This window comes from Felis catus, chromosome D4, assembly GCF_018350175.1.
Source record: "Felis catus isolate Fca126 chromosome D4, F.catus_Fca126_mat1.0, whole genome shotgun sequence".
NCBI lineage: Eukaryota > Metazoa > Chordata > Mammalia > Carnivora > Felidae > Felis > Felis catus.
The window spans coordinates 73,023,185-73,041,264 of NC_058380.1; the positions used below are offsets into that span (position 1 = coordinate 73,023,185).

At 37.9% G+C, this 18,080-nt stretch overlaps 1 protein-coding gene across 1 annotated transcript; it reads right to left on the reverse strand.

Moving 5' to 3' along the window:
• Nucleotides 1-15,463: 15,463 nt before the first annotated feature.
• Nucleotides 15,464-17,464, reverse strand: ZNF883 (zinc finger protein 883). Its single transcript, XM_019816358.3, is given in 2 exon segments — nt 15,464-16,842; nt 16,844-17,464. Coding segments are annotated over 2 exon segments (972 nt in total). The 5' UTR covers nt 17,167-17,464; the 3' UTR covers nt 15,464-16,193.
• Between the last annotated feature and the right edge of the window lie 616 nt (nt 17,465-18,080).

Genomic DNA, 18,080 nt, shown 5'->3' on the forward strand with positions numbered 1-18,080 from the left:
CACATTTCAAACATGACAACTGAATCCAAACTGCTATATTACAGTCAAGTTGCATCAGCAACTGTTATATTTAAAGCTTTTAGAGTTCATCAAACTTGGGAACAATTTGGTAATCAAAGAAAGAAGGCCTTGTTCAAAGTCACTTTTAAAAGTTCAAGGATTGGACTGTGCCAGAATCCACTTACTAAGGCAAATAGTTACAATGAGGATACAGCAGTACAAGTATCCTCTGTCCAAGGGCCTGATATGTAAAAATAATATTTTAATGTCAGAAATAAAGAGCTCCATACTAGATAAGTGCTTTACAAATAGTCTTTCATATAATCCTCATAATACCTCTATATGATAGGTTTCCTGTTTTACAGAGGTATGAACTAAGACTTGAGAGGTTAAGTAAACCAACCAAGATCACACAGCCAGTCTGTGGGAGAACCCATATTTGAACCCAAGACTGTCTGACCCCAGACTCCCTACTCTCATGACTTCACTGCACAGGTCAAAGCTTAATGTTTCTGACATGAAGGACCAACGGAACAGGAAACAGTAATGCTTTGGACCCTCAGAGGCATCTGCTTTGTAGTTACTGCTGAAGAAGCTGCGTGTAGATTCCTCAAAAATACAGTTCTGTAGCTGTAGCTGCCAAGAGCCCGATCAAGTAAAGGACAAGTAACAACTCTTTTTAGTAAACAAATATTTGAAAGATGAATGGTTGGATTGATGATTTGGAGATCTTGTTCTTCTCATAAGGAATTAGGATACTTCCATACCAAAAAGCAAAAACTATTCTTTTCCATTCATGGCTTCAAGTTAACTTGGTCACTAACCACATTAAGACTTCCTCACTCAATGCCAAATATAGGGCATTTTATAAGTGACCCAAAGGAAGGGGGACAGTCTGCCAGGTGGTTGAGAAATGATTGGCATACAAGCCCCCAAATGACTGGGGCTTATGGAATCCATATATAAATAGATAACCGTCAATTTATAGCCCAGCAACTTGACTCACGCCAACTGGCTGGCTGGAAATGGACTTAGTGACCTTGTCTTCAGTCACACTCTTGACTAATTGAACAAATCACTCATTGAGAAAGCCAGTGGGAACATTCAAGCCATGTTATATAATACCAAGACATTACCAGTGCCAAGAAGAACAGGAAGAAACACAAGTTTATTTAATTCATGTGCCAGAGTAGAAGTATTTCTTGGTTCCCAGCACCCATTCTGCTGGTACCAGCTCAAATCCAGTTCTAAAATATCCACTCCCTTCACTGATGAAAGGTTGTTTGGAGCTAACTACAATCCATCTGTGGTAGCTGGGTCCTCAAAAAGCAGATGCTGAGACAGATTTAGTGGTATAAAAGGCTTATCAGGGAATAACATTTGTGAAAGGAAAAAGGAGGCAGCAAGACTATGGAAGGATTAGGAAAAGATGACATAGAGCTGACAACGTCTCTGTCAGGCCAGTGGGAAGCTCTGAAGCATGTTAGAAGCATCCTGCATTAGGCAGACACAGATAGGACCTTGTACCACAGTAGTGCTCAGTCATTGGCTGGGCCACCCCAAGAAGACCAGTACCTTAACTCAAGAACTGAGGCAAATCTGAATGAGTTAACAGTGGAGGCTATCAGCTAACATCACTCTCACAGCTCAGCCATGAGCACTTTCTTGGAAGGAGAATCTGAGTAATACATCTTTATGTCTGGCACACCATCCTAATATCTAGAAATAAGTAGTCTTCTCAAAAGAAGTCCAGAGTTCTCTTCCCACATAGAGTAGGAGCAGGGGTGAAAACATAAGCCTTTACCTTCTTTTCTAATTTAAAGTTTCTACCACAGCATGAGGACTCCCTGTAGGTAAGCAAACCAAGAATCCAGTGATAGTTGCCTCCAGATCCACCCATTGAAATTCAGCAAGTAATTATGTACATATGGTTCCAGGTTACCCAGAAGGCCATCTTTCCATTGAAAAGATAATAGTGACTTTGGAGTCATAAAAAAACTGGGTTCAAATTCTGACTACAATTAACCCCTGTGAGCCTTTGGTTTCCTCAAAGAATTGTTGCAAAGATAACAGAAAAGCTTTGAAAGTGCTAGAATGCAATAAATTCCTAATAAAAATTAGTCTTTGCACTCTCCTCCTCTTTTCTGAGGCTAGAGACCACGTTTTGTATTTCATGTGTTCTTCCCCCTCCCCACCCCAGCCAGCTTCTAGTAGAATGCCTGGGCTCCGTGTAGCAAGTTATCAATAAATCTTCTCTGATTATTTTATATACGTCTTGTCTGTGACTTAGGCAAGTTCTTCCCCTTCTCTGGCCTCCATTTACCTGGGATAAAAATGCAAAGATTCAGTAGTTCATAACTATGGAGGGCACTAGTCCTGGGAGGTTTTGGAAATGGGGGAGGAGTGTGACATTTTTGTTTTTTACAGTAACTGGAGAGTGCTACTGACATTTGGTGACCACAATCCAGGGATGCTAACCCTTCTGCCATACCTAGGCTGGTCCCCCACAGAACTATTTCATCCAACATATCAATAGCACCCCCATTAGGAAGCACTGAATGACCTCTATAGGACTTGGCAAATTTCACCATCTAACAACAAATTGATGTTTCTCTGGTGTTTTTTCCCAAAGGATGGGCGATCACAGCTGCACTACAAAGGCCTGTTTTGCTTAAAGAAAAGTATACTTTTTTTTTTTTTAATTTTTTTTTTAATTTTTTTTTTCAACGTTTATTTATTTTTGGGACAGAGAGAGACAGAGCATGAACGGGGGAGGGGCAGAGAGAGAGGGAGACACAGAATTGGAAACAGGCTCCAAGCTCTGAGCCATCAGCCCAGAGCCTGACGCGGGGCTCGAACTCACGGACCGCGAGATCGTGACCTGGCTGAAGTCGGGCGCTTAACCGACTGCACCACCCAGGCGCCCCTATACTTTATTTTAAAACATTTCAGCAATTCCCAGGTTATTCCAGGCCAAAAATGGCAGAAGTACAGCAAGGGTAGGGAGGTCAAGTACAAGCTGGGTGTGTCTGCATCTATCTGTCCACCACCTCATCTGACTATAATGAACTTCAGAGAGTAATGGCCATTGCTATACTTCTGCCTTCCAAATGTCATGCAAGCTCTTCTTTTGGCCAACTCTAATCGGAACTATATAGAGGAAGCATTGCTGAGTAATCTGGTTCTCGGTTTAACCAAGTTGATGGAACACCAGCCACCATGTGGTCAAGAAGACGACTCAGGTCAAGTCCTGAGCTGAGACCAGAAGGCTGAGAATGTGCCAAACACAGGAAGTATGTAGGCAACAGCTTTCAGACAGAGGGAGGAGTAAGTGCGAAGGCTTAGCTTATGTGAAGAAGAAAAAACAGACCAGGGTGGCTGGATGCTAAAGAGAGAGGGGGTAAAGGGTATGAAACAAAATTAAGCTAGAAATAGGGAATGGGTTTTATAAGATGAGGAGTTTAGATTTTACCTCAAGTACAAGTCATTGAAGGGTTTTATAAGCAGGGAAGTGATATGAGGGGATTTGAGTTTTCAGAGGTGACCCCTGGCTGCTGTGAACTAGAATGCACTGCAGTGGGACAAGAGAGGAAACACTTGTGAAACCCTTGCACACTTGTGTGTATGTGTGTAGGTGTGTATATTTCTGTAATCTGGATTTCTACAGGAGAAATCTCTTGATCAAGAGGTAAACATATCGAAGACATCCAGATGGCCAACACATGAAAACATGCTCAACATCACACATCATCAGGGAAATACAAATCAAAACCACAATGAGATACCACCTCACATCTGTCAGAATGGCTAACATTAACAACTCAGGCAACAACAGATGTTGGCTAGGATGCAGAGAAAGAGGAACCCTTTTGCACTGTTGGTGGGAATGCAAGCTGGTGCATCCACTCTGGAAAACAGTATGGAGGTGCCTCAAAAAACTAAAAATAGAACTACCCTACAATCCAGCAATTGCACTACTAGGCATTTATCCAAGGGGTACAGGTGTGCTGTTTTGAAGGGACACCTGCATCCCCATGTTTACAGCAGCACTATCGACAATAGCCACAGTATAGAAAGAGCCCAAATGTCCATTGATGGATGAATGGATAAAGAAAATGTGGTGTGTGTGTATGTATGTATGTGTGTATGTATATATATGTATATACATGTATATATATACATACACACATATATACTGTGTATATATATATATGTATATATGTGTGTGTGTGTGTATACATACATATTCCAGCAATCAAAAAGAATGAAATCTTGCCATTTGCAACTATGTGGATGGAACTGGAGGGTATTATGCTAAATGAAATTAGAGAAAGACAAAAATCATATGACTTCACTCATGTGAGGACTTTAAGAGACAAACAGATGAACATAAGGGAAGGGAAACAAAAATAATACAAAAACAGGGATGGGGACAAAACAGAAGAGACTCATAAATATGGAGAACAAACTGAGGGTTACCAGAGGGGTTGTGGGAGGGGGGATGGGCTAAATGGGTAAGGGGCACTAAGGAATCTACTCCTGAAATCATTGTTGCACTATATGGTAACTAATTTGGATGTAAATTAAAAAAAAAAAAAAAAGAGGTAAACACATTTTACTTTTAGTTAAGAATCCAAATTGCTTACATATCACCTTCTTGAAGGGCCTTCTATGACCCTGCCATCTAGGTTTGCCAACCTCCAATCTTTACTTTGTGGCATACCATTTACTTTCTTCTTAGCAGTGACGATGATATAGAAGATCTTGTGTTTATTTTATCATCTGTTTTTCTCATTAAGACTGACTTTGTCTTATCCCCCATTTTACTTAGTGCTTAGGACAGTGCCTGGCATAGTAGACAGGAAGTGAAGATTTATTTAACAGATAATTCCCATCCAAAAGGCCTGCACAGATAGATACTTTAGCAACAATATATAAAAGTCTCGTTTCCAAATTCCTCAATCAAAAAGGATATTACTACTCTTTTTCGTACGGGGAGGAAGTGAACCTAAATGACATTTTGATATTTTTGTTGTTTACGTTTAAAAATTCTTTTTAATGTTTATTTATTTTTGAGAGAGAGCACGAGCGGGGGAGGAACAGAGAGAGAGGGAGACACAGAATCCGAAACAGGCTCCAGGCTCTGAGCTGTCAGCACAGAGCCTGACACGGGACTCAAACTCACGAACTGTGAGACCATGACCTGAGCCGAAGCTGGATGCTCAACCGACTGAGCCACCCAGGAGCCCCTGTTTGTTTACATTTTAAAATGAAAACTACAATGACCTATTTCTATACACTAACGAGAATGGTAAGAACAAAATCAAAACTAAACACCTGACAACAACACACACCAGAAGAATTTCCATACGTTGTTGGTAGAATGTAAAATGATACAATGGGGCACCTGGGTGGCTCAGTCAGTTAAGTGTCCAACTTCAGCTCAGGTCACGATCTCATGGTTTGTGAGTATGAGCCCATGTTGGGCTGGTCTGCTGTCAGCGCGGAGCCCACTTGGGATCCTCTGTCCCCCTCTCTCTCTGCCCCTCCCCTGCTTTCTCTCTCTCTCTCTCTCTCTCTCTCTCTCTCTCTCTCTCTCAAAAATAAATAAACATTTAGGGGCACCTGGGTGGCTCAGTCAGTTGAGCATCCGACTTCAGCTCAGGTCACGATCTTGCAGTTTGTGAGTTTGAGCCGCACGTTGGGCTCTGTGCTGACAGCTCAGAGCCTGGAGCCTGCTTCAGATTCTGTGTCCCCTTCTCTCTCTGCCCCACCCCTGCTTGTGCTCTGTCTCTGTCTTTCAAAAATGAATAAACATTAAAAAAATTTTTTTAAATAAACATTTAAAAAAATTTTTAAGTTAAAAAAATAAAGTGATAACAATGGATTTATAGGGCAGTGAATGGAAGAAACAAAAATCAAGGAATACCACACTTAAATGAGAACCTGGAGAAAAAGAATCTAAGAGTTATATAAAAAAAAATGTCATTTGAAAAACTATAGCACCCTTTCTTGATCAAAACCCTTAAGAAAGTAGGAATAGAAGGAATATACCTTAAGATCATAAAGGCCATATACAAAAGACCCATAGTTAATATCATCCTCAATGGGGAAAAACTGAGAGCTTCCCCCTAAGGTCAGGAAAAGACAGGGATGTCCACTCTCACCACTGTTATTCAACATAGTATTGGAAGTCTTAGCCTCAGCAATCAGACAACACAAAGAAATAAAAGGCATCCAAATCGGCCAGGAGGAGGTGAAACTTTCACTCTTTGCAGATGACATGATACTCTATATGGGAAACCCAATAGATTCCCACCAAAAAGCTGCTAAAACTGACCCATGAATTCAGCAAAGTCACAGGATATAAAATCAATGTACAGAAATCAGTTGCACTTCTATACATCAGTAACAAAGCAGCAGAAAGAGAAATCAAGGAATCAGTCCCATTTATAACGACACCAAAAACCATAAAATACCTAGGAATAAACCTAACCAAAGAGGCGAAAAATCTATACAGTGAAAACTATAGAAGAAAGCTTATGAAAGAAATTGAAGACACAAAAAAATGGAAAAACAGTCCATGCTCATGGATTGGAAGAACAAATATTGTTAAAATGTCGATACTGCCCAAAGAAATCTACATATTCAATGCAATCCCTATCAAAGTAACACCAGCATTCTTTACAGGGCTAGAACAAACAATTCTAAAATCTGCGTGGAACCAGAAAAGACCCTGAATAGTCAAAGTAATGTTGAAAAAGAAAACCAAAGCTGGAGGCACCACAATTAGGACTTAGCTGTATGACAAAGCTGTAATCGTCAAGACATTATCGTACTGGCACAAAAAGAGACACACAGATAGATCAATGGAACAGAATAAGAGAACCCAGAAATGAACCCACAAATGTATGGCCAGCTAATCTTTGACAAAGCAGAAAAGAATATACAATGGAAATAAGACAGTCTCTTCAACAAATGGTGTTGGGAAAAATAGACAGCAACATGCAGAAGAACGAACCTGGACTATTTTCTTATACCATACACAAAAAATACACTCAAAATGGATGGAAGACATAAACACAGGAAGCCATCAAATCCTAGAGGAGAAAACAGGCAACAACCTCTCTGACCTCAGCCACAGCAACTTCCTACTCATCACATCTCCAAAGGCAAGGGAAATAAAAGCAAAAATGAACTACTGGGACCTCATCAAGATAAAAAGCTTCTGCATAGCGAAGGAAACAATCAACAAAACTAAAAGGCAACAAACAGAATGGGAGAAGATATTTGCAAATGACATATCAGATAAAGGGTTAGTATCCAAAATCTACAAAGAACTTCTCAAACTCAACACCCAAAAAACAAGTAATCCAGTGAAGAAACGGGCAAAGACATGAATAGACACTTCTCCAAAGAAGACATCCAGATAGCTACCAGACACACAAAGAGATGCTCAACATTACTCCTTGTAAGGGAAATACAAATCACAACCACAATGAGCTGCCACCTCACACCTGTCAGAATAGCTAACATTAACAACTCAGGTAACAACAGATATTGGCGAGGATGCAGAGAAAGAGGATCTCTTTTGCACTGCTGGTGGGAATGCAAACTGGTGCAGCCACTCTGGAAAACAGTATGAAGGTTCCTCAAAAAATTAAAAATAGAACTACCCTACAACCCAGCAATTGCACTACTAGGTATTTATCCAAAGGATACAAAAATGCTGTTTTGAAGGGGCACACACACCCTCCCCCAATGTTTATAGCAGCACTATCAACAATAGCCAAACTATGGAAACAGTCCAAATGTCCATTGACTAATGAATGGATAAAGAAGATGTAGTATATGTATGTCTATATGTACATATATATATGGAATATTACTTGTCTGTCAAAAAGAATGAAATCTTGCCATTCGCAACAATGTGGATAGAACTAGAGTGTATTATGCTAAACCAAATGAGTCAATCACAGAAAGACAAATATCACATGATTTCATTCATATGTGGAATTTAAGAAACAAAACAGATGAACATACGGTAAGGGAAGTAAAAATAAGATAAAAACAGAGAGGGAGACAAGCCCTAAGAGACTCTTAAATACAGAAAACAAGGGTTTTCTGGAAGGGTTTTCTGAGGGCTGCTGGAGGGGAGGTGGGTGAGGGGGATGGACTAAATGGGTGATGGGAATTAAAGAGGGCACTTGTTGGGATGAGCACTGGTGTCATATGTAAGTGATGAGTCATTAAATTCTATTCCTGAAATCATTATTACACTACCTTGGATTAAAATTTTTTTAAAAAAAGGAAACAAGAAAAAAATGTCACATGCAAAATAGGATGGCATTTTTTTTTTTAAATTTTTTAATGTTTATTTTTGAGAGTGAGAGAGACACAGAGCGGGAGCAGGGGAGGGGCAGAGAGAGAGGAAGATACAGAATCCAAAGCAGCCTCCAGGCTCTGAGTGTTGGCACAGAGACCAACGGGGGGGGGGGGGGGGGGGGTTAAACCCACAAACAGTGAGATCATGCCCCAAGGCAAAGTCAAGTGCTCAACTGACTGAGCCACCCAGGTGCCCCAATCAGATGGCATTCTTAAACAGAAACATTAGAAGCTAAAAAATGATGGCAAAATAACTTCAAAAGTCTGAAAGTCATTTTTAACCTAGAGTTTACAAAATACAGCCAATCAAATGTAGGAATAGGATGAACACTGTTTCACATAGGAAAAGTTGAACATTTTCATTTCCACGAATCCTTTATTGGGAAGTTTCTGGTAGAAGAGAGTCATAAAATGAGGAAGGAAGCAAAGAACAAGAAAGATGTGGAAATGGGATGGTACACAAGAGAGAAGCAAAGGGAACTCTTGGAATAATGGCAAAGGAATGTTCTAAGAGTGACAAAGTTAGCATAAGAGCAAGTACCTGACTGGATGGGGGAAGAGTGCCAGGAATGTGTCTTCAAGTTTAAAAAAAGAAGGAGGAGGAAAAAAAAAACAGAAAGAAGAGGAAGAAAAGAAATAATTAAAAGGCGGGGAGTTTGGATGGCTCAGTCACTTGAGCGACGACTCCTGATTTTGGCTCAGGTCATGAGCTCACGGTTCATGAGTTCAAGCCCCACATTGGGCTCTGTGCTGACAGTGCAGAGCCTGCTTGGGATTCTCTCTCTCCCACTCTCTCTGTTCTTCCCCTGCTTGTGCTCTCTCACTCTCTCAAAATAAATAAATAAACTTAAAAAATTTTTTTTCAAGAAAGAAAAAGCAACTTATACTTCTGCCAGATACTTAATGAATAGGGGAGACATAGATAAAATAAAACTACAAAGCAGTAAGTGACTCTCAGGAAAATGGAAGTTTCGCGAAGAAAAGATGTGGAATAACATTATACTACAAAGTTCCAGCATACCTCATATTAAAAAGAACCAAGTAAAGACTTCAGCACAGCCACCTGTCTGGAAGCCTGCACACCCAGCCTGATGTTCATGTTCTTCACACATGGAAGAATACTTCAAGTAGCCCTGGACAAGCTGGAGGCTCACCCTCCTGTCAGTGGGTACACAGTCCACAGCCCTGCGGTGTAGCTGGCTCAGTGGTAAGTTGACCCTCCCCTGGGGGCAGCCTTGAACTAGGCCATCGCCATGCCGCATGCTCCACTCACCAGTTAGGCAGCAGGGATCAATCTGTAAACTGACTAGACGAATCAAATGTATTGGGCTGTGCACGTGCAGGGCTCGTTTCACAAGAGTGCAACCCATTGGGACAATGGAGCATGTGCATGGACAGAGGATATATGCACAGTACTTAGGTCTGCCATTCCCTACCATACCTTTACACATGATGTTTTCCCCGTCCCATGAACAGAGAATTGCAGTGGACCCACAGCATGTAGGAATTCAGTTGAGACTTAAGACAGGTTAAGTGTTTTGTATCTACAACTGAATAAGTACAGGTGGTGACAGCGAAAGTAGGCGGAGCTGTTTGAATGAGAAATTCATTTCCATCTCAGAAAGCAAGCAATGGTTTAAGAAATACAAACAATACCAAGGAACCATATCTTAGCTTTTGTCACTAGAGTTACATACTTGCATTTACTGATGCTGAAAATTATGACACAGACAGAAAAGAAAAGGTAGTACAACACATAGTTCCTTTTCCTCTTGGTCCTTACTCATCAGGAAGCTGGAGGGAAAGAGTGTTGGTAGAATGTGCACATGTCAAGAAGTGAAATAAAGAGTATTCGTTTTGTGCAACATTTTCCTACTCTTCTGGGAGAATGAAATGCATGTGCATATGTGAATTACAAAACCCAACTTGCTTAATTTTGGTGATCCCACATACGAGTTGAATGCTGTTTGTTGCATTTAAAGCTGACATTGCACAATAGAAAGATAAAAGCAAAATTTATGTTAATACTTTAAATTTTGCTTTAGTTAGAATGGTATTAAATAGAAAATTAAAAAACACCAAAAAGACCACAGAAAGGAAAAAAAACCTCTTAATATTTTTGTACCTTTCAGGGCACATTTTTGAACAAGGATTCCTGATTTTCAAGGATTCCTGAATTTTCATTTTGCCCTGGGCCCCACAAATCAGAGATTCATGCCATAATTCTGTCAGTGGTTATAATAAAACTTTTTCAAAATTCTTAAATTTGTATTTATCCAATAATGGTTGTGGAATGATCTGAAGAAAACTTCAGACTTATGTGCCCAGCTTTCTCATGGAAAACTACCATAAAATAGCATTCATTTATTCCCTTCTAGAATTTAGTTTTGTGTATGCTGAGGTAATTGTTTTTCCAAGTAAATAGCCAATCATCCCAATATCATTTAACGACTAGTCTATTCTTTCTCTACTATTCTATGCTGTTACCATAAACTAGATTCTCATATATACACATTTTTCTGTTTTCTATTCTCCAGATCCAATGGGTTCATCTAGGGTGTACCAACTATTTTGTTTCCGACAGGCTACTGTGTGAACTGCTTGGAAGACAAGCCCCATTTGTTGTTCCTAATTTTTAACATTCTTTTAATTACTCAAGTATACTTATATTTAGTGTGCTAAAATTTTTAAATCTCACTGAATGACAAGGATGCTCAGACAATTAAATGTGGGAAATAGGGGCACCTGGGTGGCGCAGTTGGTTAAGCGTCCGACTTCAGCCAGGTCACGATCTCGCGGTCCGCGAGTTCGAGCCCCGCGTCAGGCTCTGGGCTGATGGCTCAGAGCTTGGAGCCTGTTTCCGATTCTGTGTCTCCCTCTCTCTCTGCCCCTCCCCCGTTCATGCTCTGTCTCTCTCTGTCCCAAAAATAAATAAATGTTGAAAAAAAAATTTTTTTTTTAAATGTGGGAAATAGTCTTTTCAACAAAGGTACTGGGACAACTGAATATCATGCAGAAGAATGATGTTGGACTCCTATCTCACACCATATACAAAAAAGTTAAATCAAAATGGATGATAGATCTAACAGTAAGCACTAAAACTGTAAACTCTTAGAATACATAAATCTTCAACTTCCCATTACACCAAAGGGACAAACAATAAAAATAAATAAATAAGTTGGACTACATCAAAATTAAGACCTTTTCTGCTTCAAAGAATGTCCAAAGAAAACCCACAAAATGGGACAGATATTTGCAAATTATAAGGGTTTTAGTATCTAGAATACATAAAGAACTCTTACAATTCAACAATAAAAAGACAATTAATCTGGGAAGCCTGGGTGGCTCAGTCAGTTAAATGTATGACTTTGGCTCAGGTCATGATCGTGTGGTTTACAAGTTTGGGCCCTGGGTCAGGCTCTGTACGGACAGCTCAGAGCCTGGAGCCTGCTTCAGATTCTGTGTCTGCCTCTCTCTCTGCCCCTCCTCTACTCGTGCACGCTCTCTCTCTCTCTCTCTCTCTCCCTCAAAAATAAATAAAAACATTTACAACTTTTTAAATAAAGACAATCTAATTTAAAATGGGCAAGGGAGGGGCGCCTGGGTGGCGCAGTCGGTTAAGCGTCCGACTTCAGCCAGGTCACGATCTCGCGGTCCGTGAGTTCGAGCCCCGTGTCAGGCTCTGGGCTGATGGCTCAGAGCCTGGAGCCTGTTTCCGATTCTGTGTCTCCCTCTCTCTCTGCCCCTCCCCCGTTCATGTTCTGTCTCTCTCTGTCCCAAAAATAAATAAACGTTGAAAAAAAAATTTTTTTTTAAAATAAATAAAATGGGCAAGGGATCTGAACATTTCTTCAAAGAAAACATGCATATATGTATATTTATAAAAATATTTATGAAAATATACCTACTGTATATATGTGTAAATATTTTTGAAAATATGCACATATCTTCTACAGAGAAAACAAGTGTTGACAAGGATGTGGAAAAATAGGAACCCTCACATGTTGCTGGTTGGCTTGTAAAATGGTGCAGCTACTTTAGAAAATAATATGGCATTTCCTCAAACAGGTAAACACAGAGTTAACTTGTGACTCAACTCTCTCTCTCCAAGGCACATATCCAAGAGAACTGAAAACAGGTCCACACAAAAAATTATACATGAGTGTTTACAGCAGCATTATCTATAATAACCAAAAAGTGGAAATAACTGAAATGTCCACCAACTCATGAATGAACTGTGGTAGATCCATACAATGGAGTTTTATTTAGCCATAAAGCAAAATGAAGTACTGATACTTATTACATGGATGAATCTTGAAAATATTATGCTAAGTGAAAGAAGCCAGCCACAAAAGGCTACATATTCTGTTATTTCACTGATATGAAAAGACCATAGTAGAAAAACCCACAGAAAGAGAAAGTAAATGAGTGGTCACCTGAGGCTGGAGGGAGAAGGGCAATCGTGAATTACTGCTAATGGGTATGGGGTTTCTTTTTGAGGTGATGAAATGTTCTGAAATTAGATAGTGGTGATGGTCCCACAACTCTGAATATACTAAAAACCAATGAATTGTACTTTAAAAGAGTGAACTGTGTGGTGTGAGAATATCACAATAAAAATGTTATTTTAAAAAATTTCATTGAGTTACAAAGATAAATTTGAAATAAATTGACAACTACTTTTCCAAATATGTTTCTCTTGTTATTACATTATTCTATGTTCTTCAGGAAAGATTTATCCTATAAACATCTCTTGGATTATTTCTTATTTCTGGTATTTTAAAATTTGTTGTCAATATTGTGACAGTCACTTTTTCCCATTACATTTTCTATTTCTTCTATTTAAGACAGCTTTTTACTTATACACTGTTGATAGTTTATATATCTCCACCTTACTAGTTCTACCAGTTGGATTTTCTAGTCACCCAACATATCATTTCAAATGATATCAGTTCTTTTTCTCTTCTTTTGAAATATTACCAGTTCGGGTTTTTTTTTTTTTTTTCTATTATCTGGGACCTTCAGAGCAATGCTAATAGTAGTGACATGAAAAATCATTTCCCATTACTGCTTCTGGTAAGAATGCTTCTCGTTATTCACAATGTTTACATAAGTTTCTGGTAAATATCCTGTAAGTTCCCTTCTATCCCTAACTTTAAAAAACACCATGGCACAAAAACAGACACTTAGATCAATGGAACAGAATACAGAACCCACAAACATATGGCCAACTAATCTTTGACAAAGCAGGAAAGGATATCCAGTGGAATAAAGACAGTCTCTTCAGCAAGTGGTGCTGGAAAAACTGGACAGCGGCATGCAGAAGAATGAACCTGGACCACTTTCTTACACCATACACAAAAATAAACTCAAAATGGATAAAATACCTAAATGTAAGACAGGAAGCCATCAAAATCCTCAAGAAGAAAGCAAGCAAAAACCTCTCTGATCTTGGCTGCAGCAACTTCTTACTCAACACGGCTCTGGAGGCAAGGGAAACAAAAGCAAAAATGAACTATTGGGACCTCATCAAAATAAAAAGCTTCTGCACAGCGAAGGAAACAATCAGCAAAACTAAAAGGCAACTGACAAGAATGGGAGAAGATATTTGCAAATGACATATCAGATAAAGGCTTAGTATCCAAAATCTACAAAGAACTTCTCAAACTCAACACCCAAAAAACAAATAATCCAGTTAAGAAATGGGCAAAAGACATGAATAGACACTTCTCCAAAGAAGACATCCAGATGGCCAACCGACACATGAAAACATGCTCAACATCACTCATCATCAGGGAAATACAAATCAAAAGCACAATGAGATACCACCCTACACCGGTCAGAATGGCTAACATTAACAATTCAGGCAACAACAGATGTTGGTGAGGATGTGGAGAAAGAGGATCTCTTTTTGCACTGCTGGTGGGAATGCAAGCTGGTACAGCCACTCTGGAAAACAGTATGGAGGTTCCTCAAAAAATTAAAACTAGAACTACCCTATGACCCAGCAATTCCACTACTAAGTATTTATCCAAGGAATACAGGTATGCTGTTTCAGAGGGGCACATGCACCCCGATGTTTATAGCAGCACTATCAACAATACCCAAAATACGGAAAGAGCCCAAATGTCCTTTGATGGATGAATGAATAAAGATGTGGTATATATATATATATATATATACACAACAGAGTATCACTCGTCAATCAAAAAGAATGAAATCTTGCCATTTGCAACAACGTGGATGGAACTAGAGGGTATTATGCTAAGCGAAATTAGAGAAATATCATGTGATATCGCTCATATGAGGACTTTAAGACACAGAACAGATGAACATAAGGGATGGTAAGCAAAAATAATATAAAAACAGGGAGGGGGACAAAACAGAAGAGACTCTTAAATATGGAGAACAAACAGGGTTACTGGAGGGACTGTGGGAGGGGGGATGGGGTAATGGGTAGGGGGCGTTAGGGAATCTACTCCTGAAATCACTGTTGCACTATATGCTAACTAATTTGGGTGCAAATTAAAAATATTACATTAAAAAATTTTTTTAATTTAAAAAAATCCATAATCTATGTCAAATTTTAGATTTATGTTGACAGATTCCTTCAAAAATAAACCATATATTTGCCTCAAAAAAAACACAAAGCCTGTAAAATTTTACCAAATACTTTTACATTATGTATTATGTATATTATCTTTATTAATGTACATTTCTACTTTTGAACTAGTTTGGAAATCCTATGATCTCAGTATTGATTTTACTAAACTGCTAGATTTGACCTGTTAATCACTGAATTAGAAAATGTAACTTCCCTTTTATGTTCCTTTTCTTCTAGATGTTGTTTTTTTTTTCCTTTTTTCCTGTTGTCCTACTTGCTAGAGTTTGTCTATTGACTTATCAAACATATTTTTTGTATCTATTTAATTAATAATGTATATTTTTGTTTATTAATGCATTCGTTTTATTTTCTTTGGGTTTGTATCATTATTCTATTTCCTCTTTTAAAAAACTGAATACTTCATTTATGTTTAAATTTTATTATTTTTTAATAATTATATTTTTTTCTGTTTGGATTTATTCTTTAACACCAAAGTTACTTATAAAATTATTTTTTAATTTCTAAATAACTTTGTGGTGCTATTTTAAGTTGTTCACCTACTTTTATCTCATTGTAGTTAACAAAACAAAACAAAATAGGATGGGCTTGACTATTTCCCTTGGGGAGATTTTCTTTGTACCTATATATAGCCTGTTAAAAAAAAATTCCATGAACACTGGAAAATAATGCATACTTCTCTGTGGAGGAAAGCATTCTCTTATATGGCTATTACACAAACTTGTTAATTTAAAAAACTCAAACCCACTATGAAGGTATTTTTTTAACATTGAAAAATAACAGAATTACTAAAAATATAAAGGATGATATATAAACAACTTTCGTTATCCCACTACAACTTTTGTGTACCTGAAAAGCCTTTTATTATAAGCAAATATGTATACTTGTAATAAATTATTTCTAAAAATAATCTTCTAAATATATTTTTAACAACAAACCAGTCTGGGGATAATTCCATTATAAGTGTTTCTCTCAATGATAACACTTATTTTTCAGAATTAATTGCAAGAATAGTGTTTTTTCTCCATACAAACATAGTATTGAGTAAATGAGCATTTTACCTAAAGTTTTTCTTGCATAACAATTTACCACTGAGTGCTCAGGTATATGTGATGACATATGGCTGCAGGCTTTCCCAAATTCATTACTCTGATAAGATTTCATTTCTAAAATGAATTCTTTGGTATCAAATTAAATATGTACTATGACAAAAAACATCACTACATTTATTACATTGATAAGGTTTCTTCCCTGTGTGTGTTCGCTTATGTTTAGTAAGTGCTGAGCTTAAACTGAAAGATTTCCCACATTCATTACATTGGTAGGGTTTCTTTCCTGTATGAGTTCTCTGATGTCGAATTAATGATGTTCTATAGCAAAATAGTTTTTGACATAGATTACATCGATAGGGTTTCTCCCCAGAATGAATTTTTAGATGTTCAGTAAGGTGTGTTCTTTGGCTGAAGGTCTTTCCACATTCCTTACAAACATAAGGTTTCTCTCCAGTATGAGTTCTCTGGTGTTGAGTAAGATGTGCGCTCCAATTGAAGGCCTTTCCACATTCATTACATTCATAGGGATTCTCTCCCATATGAATTCGCTGATGTTGAATGAAGGCTGGGGTATGACTGAAGGCTGTTCCACATTCATTACATTTATAGGGCTTTTCTCCTGTGTGAGTTCTCTGATGTTGGATTAGTGATGTGCTATGGCAAAAAACTTTGCGACATTCCTTACATTGGTAGGATTTTTCCCCAGAATGAATTCCCTGATGTTCAATAAGATGTGTGCTCCAGCTGAAAGTTTTCCTACATTCAGTACACGCATATGGTCTTTCCAGTATGAATTCTGTGATGTTGAGTATGGGCTGAAATATGGCTAAAAGCCTTCCCACATTCATGACAAGGATAGGGTTTTTCTCTGGTATGAATTCTCTCATGCTTTCTAAGGGATGACCTATAACTAAATGTTTTTTCACATTCATTACACTCATAAGGTTTCTCACCAGTATGGACTCTTTGATGTTGAATAAGATTAGTGCTCTGACTAAAAGCTTTTCCACATTCATTACATTCATAAGGGTTCTCTTCAGTGTGTATTCTTTGATGCTGAATAAGATTAGTGGTCCGGCTGAAGGATTTACCACATTTTCCATTCATGTTTCTCCCTCACAAAGATTTTCTCAGGTTCCATTAGCACTGAAATATGGCTTTACATTTTTTAAATTGTTTCCAGAATAAGTTTGAGGTAAAAATGCATCTTTTCTTATATCTAATAAGCTATTTTCCATTTATAAGTTGCCTTTAAAAAAAATCAACTGAAACAGAACTATGCTTTAAGCTCCCATCATTTTTGGCATGATTATGTCATCATTATCTTTAGAAAACTCTCAGTTGTTTAAAAAGAGTTGAGCTCAGGTTAAGTATTTCCTCAAAATTATTACAGTAATGATCTTCCTCTTACCTTTGTAACTTGGTTTTACTAGTGTTTCTCAAACTGGTTATCTAATTCCAATTCTTCTAATGCAAAGTTTTAGGAACCATCATTTAGAAAAATGTCTACAACCATGCCATGACACTATCTGTTTTTCAGAAGCTTTCTGCTTTGGAGCTGATGTTCTGACTTTGGATACAGTATCCAGGATTAAACAGAAGACAGTATCTCTTCCCTCTAGAATATAAAAGGAAAAAATAAAACTCGCTCATCAGTTACAGAAAAAAAATAATAAAAATAAAAATGAACTAGTGCTATGATGACACAAAAGATTATACAAGATAGGTGCAGATTAATATGCAAGTTTAAAGAAGGGAAAGATTAAAATAGATAAGTATGGTAAAAAAATGGAAGTATTGAGGCAAAATACATAGCATAATCAAAAATGAAGATGCAGAAAAGTACATGACATGACAAAAAGTGACACTAATTCAAATGAATGTCTTTGGAAAGCAGAGGTTAAAAAAAAAAAGGCAAAGTGAATGGGATTAGACAATAAAAACTCTGACAAGCACAGAAATTCAATGCTATATAATAGGATAGGAAAATTAAAGTTTTGTCATAGTGGTTAACATGATAA